The sequence below is a fragment of the Schistocerca serialis genome, chromosome 1 (assembly GCF_023864345.2).
Source record: "Schistocerca serialis cubense isolate TAMUIC-IGC-003099 chromosome 1, iqSchSeri2.2, whole genome shotgun sequence".
In the NCBI taxonomy this organism is placed as follows: domain Eukaryota; kingdom Metazoa; phylum Arthropoda; class Insecta; order Orthoptera; family Acrididae; genus Schistocerca; species Schistocerca serialis.
In genome coordinates, this window is record NC_064638.1 from 370,836,972 (window position 1) to 370,854,354 (window position 17,383).

The window sequence follows — 17,383 nt, forward strand, 5'->3', positions numbered from 1 at the left end:
GTGTGTTGTGATGCTTGCTAACTTAAGAGAGAGTGCTTTTGTCACCACTGCGAATGGAATAGTTCGACATGTCATGCAACTAGAATGTCGTCATACCTTTTACAGGGTGTCAACTGAATAAATGATAGTCCAATGTGGCGCGATCAATTGTGCATGTTGGCTTGCTCATTAAAGGTGTTCTCTCCAATGATCAATACGAGCAGAGAGTGATAAACAGAATGGTGAGTGTCTCATATAATTAACATCTTTGTAAAAATTTTTATATACAGTAACCAATAATGTAAACTTTTCGCTTGCTGTAGAACACATAGTCCATAATTACGATTTTGTTGTGCCTGTGTTCTTTTTGATATGTCACAAAAAAAAGGTCACCACTGTGTGCGTCACAGCCTGTGGTCACACTTGACTGCAGCATCTCGACACCAATTGTGTTGTTAGAAATTGTTGCAACAGTCTCTGAACAGCAGATGGTAGAACATCTTGTGATCTGGTTACTTCTGTTAGAAATTGGCCCGTTCCAATATAACATAGTGTCGTCCTTTGGTTTGCTCATTCAGTGATGGCTTCATGTCACTTGACTACCGCAACTGCCCTCTGTCACATCTACAGCAGTGTCTAATGACCAAGAATGTGTGCCCACTATAATGAGTGGTGGAACTGGGTTGTTCATAACAGGAATGTGGTAGTTCACTGACCTGGGAGGGATAGCAGAGGAGCAGTGGCTGTATCATGGAAACATCACTGACTAAACATTCAGTTTATTAGTGATCAAACTACAACAGTCTTAGCAACGTTCGGTGGTGGCAATGTCTTCCAGGGTGTGTGCCGTACATGGGGGTGTGGAGACACTGAATCAAGCAAGCGACTTATAGTCTCTAACAGTTCGCAGTGTCTGGCACCCAGTGAAGCAATGACACCAGTAACTCTCCGAGGGTGCCGAAGAGAGATACATGACACGGCCTGGGTTTCGTGAGCACTCACTGGATGCAGCTTCATAGCTCAGGACAGGATGTGCAGGAGGAGCAGCATCCCACTGTGCACCCTTTAGGGTAAGTCTGCTCTCAGCAGTAGTGCCTACCCTTGAAAACTGAGGTGGACAGTGACAGTATGCCTCACAGGTGAAGTTGGCTGAGTGCCTGCCCATCCTCAGCATCTTGCATTAGTTACAGCAGTGTCGTTACTTTATTCACCCACGGCAAAAAATAGTGCCGGCCCTACACACTTCCCCTCTTTAGTAGATCCGGTCTCCAGATCTAATCTCATGTTAATTATCCAAAGGTTCCACATACATCCTACAAATTGACAATTACATACAATGATGAGCCAAAAGAATTATGAGCACTGCCCACCACGAGGTTGAATGCCTCCTGATGGTATTGTGGGCATGTGATGCAGTAAGGAAGGAATATAAGCAGAAAAGAGACGAATGGGCAGTCATTATACCGAAGATATGGGCCGCAAATTTGGAAATCCACTGATATAAGCGATTTTGAACATAGAGCACATTGTTGTGGCGTTGCGGCGGAAAATGAGAAGCTCTGAAATGGCGAAGTCGGTCGCCTGTTGGCGTGCTACCGTCGTAACCACCTATGGAAAGTGGTTGAAGGGTACTGATATAATGAGTAGGCCATATAGTGTGGACAACCACATCTCATCACAAAACATGTAATCTAGGACAGACAGCGATATGTGGCAGATCTGAAGACAGAGTACAATGCTGGTGCAGACACTAGTGTTTCGAGCACATCATTCAAAGGCCACTGTTGAACATGGAGCTCTACATCACAATCTTAATGTGTTCCCGTGTTGACCAAACGACATCGTCAGTTATGATTGCAGTGGGCACAGCATCACAGAGGTTTCACTGTGGATCAAGAAATTTGTCACCTGTCAAATGAATCGCATTTCTTGTTACTCTAGGCTGACTGTCTGATTCTTCTACACTATCATCCAGACAAATGGCTGCATTAAACATGCACCATGCCACAGATGCAGGCCAGTTAGGGCAGAATTACACTATGAGGTACATTGAGTTGCACGGGATCTGTGGTGGTAACCGAAGGCATCATGACCACAGTGAACTACACAAACATTATTGCAGATTACCTGCATGGCTTCATATAGCGATGACATCTTCCTTGCCAGTTGCAAGGTCAGAATTATGATACAGTGATCTGAGGGGCATTATAGTGAACTCATATTGATGTCCTGACCAGTAAAGGTGCCTGATCTGTACCACTGAAACATATATCGGGTGACAGCTGTGTGCCTGTAAACAACTGTCCCATAATTTATGGGAACTGTTTGACCTGCGCATAGACATCTGGTTCTATATACTGCTGGAATACTGTCAAGGACTTGCAGAATTCACACCAAGCAGAATCTCTGTTTTATTGTGTCTGAAAAGTGGTGCAACACGCTATTAAACTGGTCGCCAAAATATTTTGGCTCATTGTTGCATTGTTTATTCAGCTTTTCTCTAACAACGATAAGTTTAAACCACTGAAAGCTTAACCTCAGTGGTACTTCCTTGATTAACCGACTGCCTTTCCTCCTTTTTATGCAAGACCATTACTCAATCAAATTACAACTTACAAACTAGCAAAGTAACAATACCAGTTTATGTCCTCTTGAAAAAGCCCCTAACAATCTTTTAACAATACATGGACTTACTCGATAAATTCCTCATGCATATCAGCAGCTTCTGGGCCATATTTCATTGAAGTAATGCTGGGGCTATGGGTGATCCAGTCTGTAAGCAGTTGATCTCCTGGAGGTGCACATGAATGGGCAGTTCTCCACCTGACACACATGAAGGCTGCACAAAGCAGAGTTAAAGTCACCAAGGTGCCAGGTATTGTGACACTCATGGCTGCGATTGTTGAGTTGCTAGTTATCTCAATACTGCTCCAAATGTTGAAGCAACTCCACTGTGGAAATGCATCCCTTTCATGTACTTACAAGTCTGATGAACTTTCCCCATATTTCATCCATAAACATTACTCAGCTGATCTACCAGACAACAAAATAATACTGGAAACTTTTTTCCTCTTAACAAATCGTTTTTTCACAATGACTTGTCCTATTCTATTGATTTCTTATGTTCACCATTTTTTCCTATCTTTCTGGTGGCTTCTTTACTCACTGCTTTCATATAGCTCTTGGAACTTTGTCTATGCGACAATAGTTCCTCTTATGTTTTCTCAGAAAACACACCCCTAAAACTATGCTCGCATATGATACTACTACTCACAATATGTTGACAGTAAGTTCCACTTATTTCCCTCACTGTAATGATAATCACAGACTGAATCCTTCTGCCAAGGTTATGTTTCCTTGCAGCCTGCAGTACTACATTATACAAACTGAGCCTTAGCAATTTTGTCTACAGTTTGACTAGTTTGTCCTCCATGTCAGGCAAGCCTTGCAGCTGTTTATCATTGGCGACAGTTTCCCCTAGCTGGAACAGAGTTCTCCCAGTTTCCACCATATGTCATCCAGCAATAGTTTTTGAATGACACCCCTCTTATCTCGAGCAATCCTGGGAGGATTTAGCCTTGTCAACCTGACCAGTTGTCTCACACAAACATTTTACTCTCTCTTTTCATACCCTCTCCCTGCTTCTGAGGAGGTAGTACCACATTATCATAGCTTTCTGTGCACTCTGCACAATATATGCAAAAAAAAAATTACCATCTGCAGTTTCTCTCCACATGACACAAAAATCATTGTCACGTGTCCTCAGTATATCCGGCCCAGGCTCCATGGCGTTAAAACACTACCCATCACCACCCAGTGCTGTAGGTCCTACTGTAACACATCAGTATCACTCATGTTGCTACTCGCACACTCATTGACTTGAATACAGTACACATTCACTTTGTCCTTTTCCTTCCTCCTTATTTTCCACTTCCGCATGAGTGCTATACTTTTCTCTTCTCCAGGCCTCTCCAAAAGCCTTATATTCCTTATCAAGAAAAACCTGCCAGTGCTTGTTTTTAACCAGTCACTCATCAATTTATCTCTGCCTCTTCTTTGCACGTCTGGAGTAACTCTACTGTGCAGAACTATGTTCTTCTGAGTGGCTAAACTCTGCAATGTTTCCACCAGTGTAGCTCCTTGTGGTATCATACGACACGATTAACCCTCTATCAATCACACAAATGACAAGGCTACTTAAGCACAATACTGTCATAACACTTCTTACTGTATCTTAACTCTTCCGCCTGAGTAGCTGCACATAATTACTACTTTACATACTGAGGGCAGAGCCTTTCCCCTTGCTCACAACCAGATATACTGCCTCTATGATACGGTGCATTCTCATATGGATCTAATCGCCTCTCACTCTGAAACAATGTCTGTGTCAGACTCTGACAGTGTTGGGACTCTATTCAATAAATACAACAAAACTGTAACACAATCAAATGACAAGAAGTGCACTTAAATGTAACACATTTCTTGACAAAACTCAGCTTCAGCTCCTGAAGTGCTTTGCACTGTTAAAACTTTATATAGCTCTAGGCCATGAGCCACAGACCCTTGCCCATGAAAAGACATATTGCCCATACTAACAAGGTGAAACCTAACATTCATATCTACATCTCCTCAGAACACTGTCAAAGTTTACTTGCCACACTTCACAAATGGATGCAGTTTGCAACGTGATACTTGCAGCAAAAAATACACACAAAAAAGATGTACTCACCACACTATGTTTTGTTGCTAGACATTGCAACTGAATACATCATTCTGGATCCAGCTGAAGACGTTGATTCCGTGCCAGACACCAATTGTAACAGCCAGGAGTACATGAAAACTACAGTACATGGTGGAATTCAGTTGTTTGTGACAGGAAGTTGGTAGTTCGGCACTCTGAGCGGAGTCGCAGTGGAGTAGCAAGTGATTTTCTAGTTGCATTCTGATATATCACGGAGACAGCATTGATTAAACATTCAGTTTCATTAGTGATCAAATTACAACCACCTTAATAATCTCAGTGGTGGCAATGCTCCCCAGGGTGTGTGCTGTGGATGGCGGGTGCAGAGGTGATGAGACAAGCAAGCAGCCTGCAGTCTCTGGCAGCTTGCAGTATCACATGCCTAGACAAACAATGATGACAGCAACACAGTAAAGGCCTGATGCGAGGTGCATGCGGCAGCCTGAGTTGCGTTTGCACCATCTGGACACAGCTCAGGATAGGATGCACTGGAATGTGTGGGATCCCTTTGTGGTCTCCATTGAGGAATACAGATCTCAGCTGCAGTGCCCACCCTTGCAGGTGGAGGCAGACAGAAACACTATACCTGCACAGTGAATGTGGCTGAGTGGTTGCCCATCCCTGGCCTTTTGCATCAGACATGGCCATTCCAAAAAATTCTGTCCTATTCCAAAACATGCAGATGAACAAAAAGTGAACACCCACACTCAGGAGGACTATGGTTCAAACAACGTTCAGCCTTCCTGAATTAAGTTTCCCATTGTTTCGCTAAAAAAGATGTACGTCAGGATGTTTTCTTTGTAAAAGACACAGCCAATTTCCTTCCTCACACTTGCCCTGTCCAAGTTTCTCAGTCTCTAATGACCACATCATCTTCTGGATGTCAAAACCTAATTTTCCTTCCCCCTATTCCACACACTGATGGTAGTTCCACCGGTTTGTAATAGGGATGACTATGTAGTCCCAACAACATGTACAACATTAGTGTCAGCTGCCTAGTTTTATTGATATTTTCATTTTTAAAATTTCTTTCTGTTAATGGAAACTATGTGCACTGAAAAAAGTTCATAGCACTGGCATTAGCATTGATTTAGGGGGACGCTATCATTATTATGTGCTTCCTGATGCACTAAACATGAGGTACTGAAACACCAGAAAGATTGTGCTGTCATCACCAGGTTCTACCTGATATACTGGAGCAGCAGGGGGAATATGCTGTCATCTTCAGGGGCTCCCTGACACACTAAATTGCAAGGGGGATTGCACTGTCCTCGGGTGCCCCTGACAGTGAGGCATCATCAAGACTGCACTCTCATAATCAGGTACTTCCTTAGTTACTGGAGTGTTACATTGACTGCACTGTAATCAACAGGTTCCCTCTGATATACTGAAGTGTCGGGGCACTGCATTGTCATCACTAAGTATTTCTTGTCGTACTGAAGCATTGGTGTGGCAGCACTGTCACCCTCAGGTAATTTCTGGTGTATTGGAGTGTCAAAGGGACTACAACAATGTCATCATCAGATGTTCCTTGATGTAATGAAGTGTCAGGAGTACTGTGCTGTTACCATCAGGTGATTTCTGACATACTGAACGTTGTGGAGACTGCACTGTCAATATCAGATGCCCTCTGAAGTAGTGAAGTGGCATGGGGTCTGGACTGCCATCATCAGTTGCTCCCTATATCATCAGATGCTCTCTGACATACAGAGTTGTCAGGATGCTGTGCTACCATCACCAAGTGCTCCCTGGTGTACTGAAGCATTAGGGGGGCTACACTATTATCATCAGATATCCCCTGATGTGGTGAAGCATCAAGAGTACTGTGCTGTTATGATCTGGTGATTCCTGATGCACGGAACATCACTGGGACTGTGCTGCCATTATCAGGTGCTCTTTGAGATACTTAAGGCAAATGAGGTCTGGACTGTCACCATTAGTTGCTCCCTGATGTACAGAAGTATCAAGGGGTTGCAGTCTCATCACTGAGTGCTCCCTGATGTACTCAAATGCTCCCTGACATATTAAAGCATAAGGGGTGGCAGCACTGTTGGCATCAGGTGTTTCCTGGTGTTCTGAAGTGTTATGGAGACTACACTATCATCATTAGATCTTCCCTGATGTAGTGAAGTGATAGGAAGTCTGGGATGCCACCAACTGGTGTTCCCTAACAGACTGAAGTGTTAGGGAGACTTGGTTGTCATCACTACTGTCTTGATGAGGTGCTTTTTAATGTAGTGATATGTCAAGGGTACTGTGGTGTTGCCATGTCACATCAGTATGTCAGGGAGCATGGGCAGTAACAGTGAGCTACGCCGTCCAAATATTATGCACAAAAGATACAACAACCCTTTGGCATACACGCAAGAGCATTTTTCATCGCAGTACTGGTAAAACATGATATATTACATGTCTTAATATTGTTCTACAAAGATATATATTTCAAATCTGCGAGAGTAGTCTTCAAAGATTGCAAGGATTGTCAAGTTCAGACAGTTTAGTCTTTAAACCAAAAAATCAACACTGTTGATATCTGTAACAGGATTACAATTTTTAGAGGCATGTGAATTTTTTATTGTTCATAAAATACAATTATCAAGAGATAGGTATAAACTTGCAATGTTTCTGTCCTCAATCTGCATATATGCACACCCTACACTCTTGGTGGCTTGCTTTTCAGCATACAGATGCAATGATCTAAGTAGCAGAGGGAGCTGTCACATTTCTGAAACTCTACCATTTTAGATTAATGTCATAGATTGACTACCAACACTCTTAGCCTCTACTCTGATTACCAACTGTCATTGGACCTAAACAAGGGATTGCAATGTGGCTAAGTTGAATTCCTGCCAAATTGTTAGCATCACTTGTCTGATTGCTAGGATCATATCTGAGAATTACAATGGGCCACAATCTGCTTCAATGTTTGTTCATGCACGCAAGTGATGGGTAGCATCAAGCAGGAGAAAACTAGTTACAGTACTTTGTGAGTAGTTTGCACCAACTTTCATACTTCAACTAACTACACTAACTACCATTACTGCTACTGGTGCTGCTACTACCACTGCTGCTACTACTACTACTACTACTACTACTACTACCACCACCACCACCACCACTAAAGCTTAGTAAGGGACAGATGTCTAATCATTCTCCTTCAGTTTTCTTCTACAATATTGCAGTGCCTACATTGTTAAGAAGAATGATGCAATGTTCCTTTAGACTTGCCTGCATCATTCTTCTTAACAACACAGGCACAGCAGTATCATTTTAATCTGCTGATATTGGGCAGTGACTTTCAGTTAAAATATCACTCCCTGTATGGGAATTACATAACGAGTGTACAAGTACAGTTCGTAGCGCAGGATCGACGACATATGGAAGTCTGGGTCTGGTCACGGGTCATGCATGGACAGTTAAAGCAGGAAGGTGACTGCTTATATAATGCAGGAAATCTGGGTCCAACTTCTGGTCTGGTACAAATTCTCATTGTCATCGTTCCATTATACAGCTGACAGTTGTTTGTATTCACAACTGCAAACACATTTCATGAATTTTAGTCTACTTCTGACTCTGTCACCACTTACTGATCTATTCTAGACTTACATTACATCTCTTTCCAGATGGCACCAGTATCCTCCACAATCCGAAACCACATTCACCTTTTCCCAAAGTTTCATAGATGCCTCTTTTGCATACCTCGAACCACCACTCATTCAAACAGTGTGTGAGACCCTCACCTTACAACAAAAAACTGTTACACTGATATGGCATTTATCCACCTGCCAACAGCATTAAAAGATTCACACACATTTCATAGTTTGCTGACGTATTAAAATTTGGTTCCCAACAGGTATCCCAACACGAAAGAAAGTTCTGCGTATCAACTGACAGGCTGAGAAATGGCAAGCAGCTGACCTTCATAGAGGTCGCAGTTGAAAACAACCTTCCCCAAGTGTTACAAATTTACACATTGGACAATGGCATATGAGTACAGATGTGGATAAAGGATAAAAATTTGAATAATATTCTTTAATAAAATTGAAAGGTTTGCTTGAATTTTTCTGCTCCCCATGGCTTCTATAATTCCCTTTTTAACTGTGAAACAATTTTTACTAGTTGGCGAACTGCCCTAGAAACTACATCACATATCAATAAAGATTTTGCCTAAACGTAGTAGGTCTATCCATGTTTAGATATTCATTTTATTCCACATCCTTCAAGAATTTTGATGCAGTAGAAGATTACACTTAATTTATTATTGGCTAATTTTTGGTAGATATCTCACTTTAAAATGTCCTGAGTTCATACTACAAGAAACAAGATGGAATCAACAGTGGCTATTGGTATATTGATTAGATTTATTGAAGAGATTAATAGATGTGTATTTTGTACAATATGCAAAGACATTTTTGTGGTTAGAAAATGAATGTTTGTGGAGAACTTTTGGAAAAACGTGGTATCAGCCATCAAAACAACTTAAGTTTGCATGTCGTAATGTTCAGCTAGGCTGGTACACAAAATATAATTCTCACACACCACGAAAAAATACTTTATTTAACACAACACAGAAGGAAAATATCTTAGGAAAAGCAGCTTAAGAAGAACTTTACATGTGGGTAGAAACGTGTCTTTAGAAGAATATTGCTTAACTATGTACTCTATTAAGACAGTCCCTAGATGATAGATAATATTTCACTGTAACATTGTGCAATGCTGATGACATTCTCCCAAGGCTACTCAGTAATATTGTCAATAATATGGTGACTTAATACTGTGGTTTGGAATGTTGGATGTCACACACACTACTGCTAGAATAATTGCTACATTTTGTGACAAGCAGAAGAAGTGCTGGATGGAAGAGCAGTTCAAGGAGCTTTGAAGATCACTCATGAAGAACTGTTGTGAGAAATGACGTTGAAAAAAAAAAAAGATTATCAAAACTTCTTGTGTGTTGATTATCCAGCATTTGACGCATCACTGGAACTGGTGATCCATATACATAGGCACCCCCCCCCCCTCCCCTCTGGATCAGTTTCTGTGGACAACCATATTCCCATAATCAAAAACTAAATAAATAATAGAATGAGAGATGTAGTTCCACTGAAGACTTGGAATCTGCTTGTGCAGTTTCACCTTACAGTATTTGAGACAAAGTTATGGAGTTGTATCTTGCAATAATACATGCACTAAAGGATTATGATTGGGTAGGTAATGTATGCACAGAGATAAATATCTATATATACTTTATTCATAACTTGGTGTTAATTAACAATTATAGAAAGAATTGTTGATATTCCAACATGGTCTTTCCATTGTTTGATTTTGCATTAATTAATATTTTTAACATCATTTTCCTTTATAACTGTTCCATTTTCTGAGAAACAAATCATACGATTCTTCATTCTTAACTCTTCTGTTTTTGTACATGTCTGCACTAACATCCCACAACATCAGCAATGATTTATAAACTTTGGTGCTCTCTAGTAAAATGCTCTTTCACATTGTTTCAAACTCATTTTCCACACAACAACAACAAAGTTAACTTCCTTCTTATGTGTAGGATGTGAGACATTGTAAGGATATTATCAATACTGCCCACAGATGGCATAATATTTCCATGCAGCACAACATATTTCCAAAGTTTTTGATGTTCTTAATATTATAGCACAACATCTAAATATCACTCCTACACAGTCAATATTATTGTGCTTCTGGAAGATATTTTCAATATTTTGTCTGTCCAGAGGCCACTTAACATTCAAGTGGGTTGCACTCTAATCTCAAAGACTAAATAGTCAACAGTAAAAATAGCACCTCTGGCAGAGGGCACATGAACACTTCAACAGTCACAATAAAAACTTACACACAACATACATGCTGCAGATAGCAATCTTGATATCTACAAAGGTATTCTCTGCAGATTGTATTCCATTTTGTTCCTCAGTTCTAGTTTTTCTTTGACAAATACATTGGTATCATCCACAACCTTTATAGTAGTCTGTGAAAAGTTGGAAGGTTTAAAGTTATTTATGAATTTCAAGGCTAGAATTTACCTTTATATCCTTTCTTTTTTGGTGATTGGTTTCTGCTATGTGTTCTCAGTTTTCTAAGTATGATTTCACCCAGTAGTAACCCCTTTATAGCTAATCATTTAAAATTTGATAGTATTAAGCACGAATTTATCAAGAGGAATTTACAAACCTTGGCTGTGAGCAGCCATTGATTAAAATCAAAGAGGCAAGTTGAAAGCTTGTTTTTGACTGGTATTTGAACCCAGGTCTCCTGCTTACTAGGCAGATGCTCTGACCACTGGGTCATCCAGACACACTGATCATTGTAACCTCATGGACCAGCTTAGTACACTTCCCATCAGACCCAAATCCTTAACTTATCCACACACTGCAAATGTAGTGCCCCTTGCCTACTTTTCTCATTACTCGCAGCATTTCAGTGATTCCCAAAAGAGTTATAATTGCTTTATTGTTACAAGATTTAGTCCAACTATGTTCTGTTTCTCTCATTTTAATTCTGTTGTACTTATAATCACATTTCAAGACACTATCCATTCCATTTAGCTGATCTTCCAAGCCCTTTGCTCTCTCTAACAGAATTACAATGTCATTCTCCCTCAGCTTTAAATCCTTTACCAAATTTCGCTTTGGTTCCCTTTACTGCTTGCTCAGTTTACAGCCATGTAACACGGGGCACAGGCTACAACCCTCTCCCACTCCCTTCTAAACTGCCCATACTGCCTCCCTTTCATGTACTTACAATAGCAATCTGGTTTCTGTGCAGCTGTAGACACCCCTTCGCTCCCTGTATGTTAGTACTGCGTTCGTACCTATAGCTAAATTAAAGAAACCTCTGGTGACAAGGGAGGTACCAAAATATGTATGAAAATCTAGAAGCTAGATGGCAAAGTAGTAGTAAGTAGAGGAAGCCGAAACGTGGAAGTAATAGTAAGGTCTGTAGAAATGCTAAACAACGAAAACAAACTGGAGACTATCTTTTGGAGAGGGAAGAGGGCGTAGATGAAAATGAGATGGTAGTTACAGTTTCGGGAAAAGAAGTAAACACGATCAGTGAAATGCCGAAGTCGAAACAAGGCATCTGAAGTAAATGATATTCCCTCGGAGTTATTGAGAACGTTTGGAGAACATCAAACACCGAAGAATGTAATGTTAGCTTCAGAGAAGGCAAGTGCTAGCAGGTGTGGATATCACCGAACTCTCAGTCAATCCGTCGTAGTCACAAAATATTAAACCTTGTCACTGCTCTCAAATACCGTGATCTCTTGTTTTGAATTACCATCACATAATCATTATTTACAAAAGTATCGTGGCTAAGTATTTAAGAGTTATAACTAGCTTTACAGTCGGCCGACTCATCCCCTTTAATCACGGTGGGATGAAATAGTATGGAGAAACGTGAAGAGTCGTTTTTATACGGTAACATGTTATTTCATCCCAAACCTTAATCTATCTCAATAGCTGAAAACCTCCAGTCGTTCAAGTCAGGTATTCCCCTACAATTACACCACCGACATTTCCTGGATCAGTTACGTAACCCACTCATTACAAGGTGATGTGATCATGCTGTTTGACGGATTAGTTGTATTTGCCTACTTGATGTGTGCTTCTCTACGTTATGTTCCGACTGTCTATTGCTTAGGTTTTGTAAAGTAAGACAGAAATGCCTTTCTTTGGACAGGCCTACTTGTAGTGATTGGCTTATCTGAGTTTGTGAGTTATCTATGTTGATTCATTCGCGCGGCACGAGGGTCTGACGGGTCATCTGACTTCCCTAGTATCCTGTCGATCTGGTGGCTAGCGCTTTGTCAGTTGTGGAAGAGAAGTGCGTAGAACAACATTGCGAAATGGGGCGCATATTACTTCTTCTACTTTCGGTGTATTCCGTTTACTGTCAACCAACTGATTATGATATTCTGTCAGATGACTTCATAAACTACATTAATTCGCTAAATTCGACATGGAAGGTAAGAAATTTAAGTTAAGTAAATATACAATTTGGATCCGCAGACCTTTGTGTCAGATTTTAATTGAAATCATCGTGATATAAACTGACAAACAAACTGATAATCTCTTTATTATAGTAAAAGTGCAAGGAGTAATGAGATTTGGTAAATTAATTTATGATTATCCCAAGTGCTAATAATTGTGCATTGAGAATCCTTTGTTTTGTGTCCTCTGTTTACGATTACGACTACATTGAAAATTGAACTAATTACGTTATGGTAGACCTACTAACACACTGTAAAGTTCCGTACAGATTAATACTTGAAAGATGGCCAGAATGAAGAGGCGGCAAACGTTAAAATTGCAATTGGACATTTCTTTAATATACGTTCTGTTCAGAAACAATTGTAAACAGTGGTATTCTTGTAGTTACTTTTCTCTCGTCCTTGTCTACAGATAACTTTTTATTGTTAAATTTATGGTTGTTAAGCTTGAATAATAAATTCGTACATTGAAAAAATTGTAATTACCAGAGCTAGAATTAGGTGGCTAAATAGGACCAACTCAACAGTAAAAGATGTAAACCACAAAAGCAGCGAGACTGTAAACGATGTTACCACAAACCTTCCAAAATCAAATCGTATAAGATAATAGGTTTTGTTGTTACACATTATTCAGTATTTATTACACAGTTATCTATAAATTAACTGTATACGGTATACCAATACAAGCTAGTTTAGTTTAAAAAACCTTTTCCATAAATTTTAGCCCCAAGAACTACTTTGTGTTGCTAGATATATAAAGTTTTCACCTTGTCACACAAAGAAACATCAAGAAGTGAAACATTCGTGCAAGCTGTACACTAGATTTGTGGCTTGAGTAACTGAACATCTTGCACAAGCATTGTCGAAACAATGTGCGCTTATACTCATGCTCAGTGTCTGCTAGCAACAAAAATAATTTCCAAACTTTTTTTTAATTTTCAGATGTAATTACACACATTAGCAATATATTCCCAGAGTGTCATAGACTCCCGGAAAAAGTTCACACAAATTATAAACAGAGGAATAAATGTTCTTCTAATAGCTGCCATGCTCACCTCAATATAGGGCCTGTATCAAAGCTTAGTCACTTGGGCATTCAAAAATGAAAAACATTCATCATCATTCCAAAATTTTTAGTAACCTAAGCTTTTGAAAGATTAATTAAATTGCAGATCTATGTAGTAAAACTATCATAGATGTCCATGTCACTGAGCAAAAACTGTGTTTCCATCGCTTAAAATTTTGAGCTGAAAGTTGTACAGAGCCCTCTAAATCATGGGTTGCAATGTAAACAGGAATGTGAAGGTGCAATTAGTTTCACTTTTCAGTTGGACTATAGTGAATGGGACTGTGGTTTCCATTTGTGACAAATATATGATAGGACTGAGTGTAAGGAAACAGGCATTTACCACCTATGGGTAGGAAACATACGTCTTTCATGCTTTTATGTGCTTGTTGAAGTGAAATTTGTCTGTAAAATAACACAGCATAAAAGGGCTTAGGGGAAAAGTTTATATAGAAATGTCATCTTGCATTCATCTGCCACTGCAGCTGCGGTTTCAGCACAACTGACTGTCCTGCAGAGGACAGGGGAGAGATTCCCAGTACTGCCATGGATTTTCCCTTAGTGGAAGGGCTGAAACAGAGAGCTCTCAGCCTGCTGAGGCCAGTTGAGGAGCTACTTGACCTAGTAGCAGAAGCAGCAGCGACAGGTGCACTACCCCGCTAATGGATGGCAGAGAGTTAAGCTGGTCACATGTAACTCTGTACTGCATCTCGATGAGGCCATTGCTGAGGGTGGGGGGGGGGGGGGGGGCCGGCGGCGGCGGCATGATTATTGTTCTGGCCCACTTGGACGGTGGCCAGAATGGTGGTGCAACTTCCATGTAGGTTATGTCTCCCATCATTAAAGTGAAGAGACAGTGGGTACACTAACCAATTTCATCTATAATTATTCCATTTCAGTAGGAGTGCTTGTCATTTATTCTAGTGACACGATTCATGGTAGAAAAACCCACGTTTCATTCAGGACGTTGGAGTTCAATGTGATGAAGTTCGAATGTAATGAAATAAAGTGTTTAGAACTGTAACTGAACACTAATTTACATTGATCACATAAATGCATTGAAGTTGTGCAGAAGTCAGATTTTACATAACTCACTTTATTTGATGTTATTAAAATTGTGTATGTTTAATTAGTCAATTCTGCCAAGAATTTTGTTCATGGAGTCTGAGGTCTTACCCCCTAATAGGCTTCAGACTTCTAAACTCAATTTCTGGCCATCAAACTTCAATTTTTTGTGGCTTCCTTAAATTGCTTAAAGTAAATTCTGGGAATATACCTTTTAAAAAGACATGACTATTTTCAAATCCTATCCTCCTTAATCCCAGCTAGTATTCTGTCTTCACCGCCGTCATTGTAGTGTGAGATGTGATACAAATCATCCTACTGATTGATTTGCAGAGGTTTATTTGAATCATTTCAGGAATATGTCGGGAATGTTCCTTTAAATACATTGCAGCTTATTTCCGTCAGTATATTTATTCCACAAAGAAAATTCTCACCTTTTGGTGTTTACGTAATCAACTGAATCTTAAACATTTAATGTTTATGGGGAAGAAAAGTGAAACATGCTTTTCTTTTTATGTTTGTTTCCTTCTGTGAAGTTCACACTCGAACTGACAGCAAGAAAGTATATGTAGTAATTGTATTAGTACATAGCACTTAGTTTCACTGATGAGGCTAAATGTTCACTGTAAGTATGAAAGTATCATCAGATGATAATGCACTATACTTGTCTCAGGAAAGTACTAAGATCCAAACCTGAGTTATTGAGGAAATTCAATAACCATCCTACTTTCAGTAGCATTATTAACATAAAGGATCCTCAGTGATAGGAGTGTTCAGTGCACATAATGTAGATGAATACAATGCATTCATTTGTATCTTTAGTGTATTTTACGATCGCTTTTTTCCCATTATCAAAATTATTAACAAAATGAAATCTTGGTGGTGACAGGACTCTATTGCGGACTACAAAAGGGTCCGTAGTATGATGTAGAACTGGTGGGACTTGTATCGAAGATTACTACACAATCAAATACAATCTGTTGTATCCCATAGGTTCTAACAAATATTGCTGTACAGTTTCAGACCATGAGCAATGCCAGTAGAGTATATAACTATCAGAATATGTATTGATAACTGTGAAAAGGAAAGTTGCCACTCACCATGTAGTGGAGATACTGAGTCACAGATAGGCACAACAAAAAGATTGTCACTAATAAAGCTTTAGGCCAGTAAGGCCTCACACACACACACACACACACACACACACACACACACACACACACACACACACTACTGCAGTCTCAGGCAACTGAAACCACACTGCAAGCAGGAAGAGCACCAGTGCTTGATGGGAGTGCCAGGGTAAGGAGGAGGCTGAGGGGAGGGATAGTATGATAGGGGTGACGGATAGTGAAGTGCTGCAGATTAGATGGAGGTGAGAGGGGGGTAGTGGAAAAGGAGAGAAGTAAAAAGGCTGGGTGTGATGATGGAATAAGGGCTGCTTAGTGCTGGAATGGGAACAGGGGAGGGACTGGATGGGTGAGGACAGTGACTAACAAGGGTCAGGAGTGTTAAGGGAACATAGGATGTACTGCAGTGAAAGTTCCCACCTGCACAATTCAGAAAAGCCGGTGTTGGTGGGAAGGATCCTTATGGCACAGGCTGTGAAGCAGTCATTGAAATGAAGGATGCTGTGTTGGGCAGCATGCTCAGCTCGGGGTGGTTCACTTGTTTCTTGGCTACAGTTTGTTGGTGGCCATTCATGCAGACAGACAAATTATTGGTTGTCATGCCCACTTAAAATGCAGCATGGTAGTTGCAGCTTAGGATGTATGGGACAGGTGTTGTGTTTAGGTCTATTACAGGGGTATGAGCCATGAGGTAAGGGGTTGGGAGCAGGGGTTGTGTAAGGATGGACGAGTATACTGTGTAGGTTCAGTGGATGGTGGAATATCACTTTTCGAGGGGTTATAGGATAGTGGGCAAGACATTTCTCATTTTAGGGCCCCACGACAGGTAGTCGAAACCCTGGTGGAGAATGTAATTCAGTTGCTCTGCTCCAGTGGTACTGAGTTACGAGCGGAATGCTCCTCTGTGGCCAGATGGTGAGAGTTTGGGAGATGGTGGGAGACGGGAAAGATAAGGCACTGGATATTTGTTTTTGTACAAGCTTGGGTGGATAATTACAGTCTGTGAAGGCATCAGTGAGCCCCTTGGTATATTTCAAGAGGGACTGCTTCTCACTGCAGATGCGATGACCATGGGTGGCTAGGCTGTATGGAAGGGACTTCTTGGTATGGAACGGATGGCACCTGTCGAAGTGGAGGTATTGCTGGTTGTTATTAGGTTTGATATGGACGGAGGTACTGATGTAGCCATCTTTGAGGTGGAGTTCGACATCTAGGAAGGTGGCTTGTTGGTTTGAGTGGGACCAGGTAAAGCAAATGGGGGAGAAGTTGTTGAGGTTCTGGAAGAATGTGGATAGGGTGTCCTCATCCTCGATCCAGATCGCAAACATGTCATCAGTGAATCTGAACCAGGTGAGGGGTTTAGGATTGTGGGTTTTTAG

The 17,383-nt window shown here is 40.6% G+C and overlaps 2 protein-coding genes and 1 long non-coding RNA gene across 3 annotated transcripts in view; 2 read left to right on the forward strand and 1 right to left on the reverse strand.

Moving 5' to 3' along the window:
* LOC126470601 (uncharacterized) overlaps positions 1–222 on the forward strand; it is a 43,144-nt gene extending 42,922 nt beyond the window's left edge. Inside the window, exon 3 of the long non-coding RNA XR_007586266.1 lies at positions 106–222. This is a non-coding gene — a long non-coding RNA (uncharacterized LOC126470601). The remainder of the gene's footprint in view (positions 1–105) is intronic.
* Positions 1–17,383, reverse strand: part of LOC126470560 (PAS domain-containing serine/threonine-protein kinase) — a 426,440-nt gene that overhangs the window by 355,260 nt on the left and 53,797 nt on the right. The window lies entirely within an intron of this gene.
* LOC126470583 (cathepsin B) overlaps positions 12,439–17,383 on the forward strand; it is a 49,626-nt gene continuing 44,681 nt past the window's right edge. Inside the window, exon 1 of the mRNA XM_050098543.1 lies at positions 12,439–12,719. Coding sequence (XP_049954500.1) covers positions 12,600–12,719 — 120 coding nt within the window. The 5' untranslated portion in view covers positions 12,439–12,599. The remainder of the gene's footprint in view (positions 12,720–17,383) is intronic.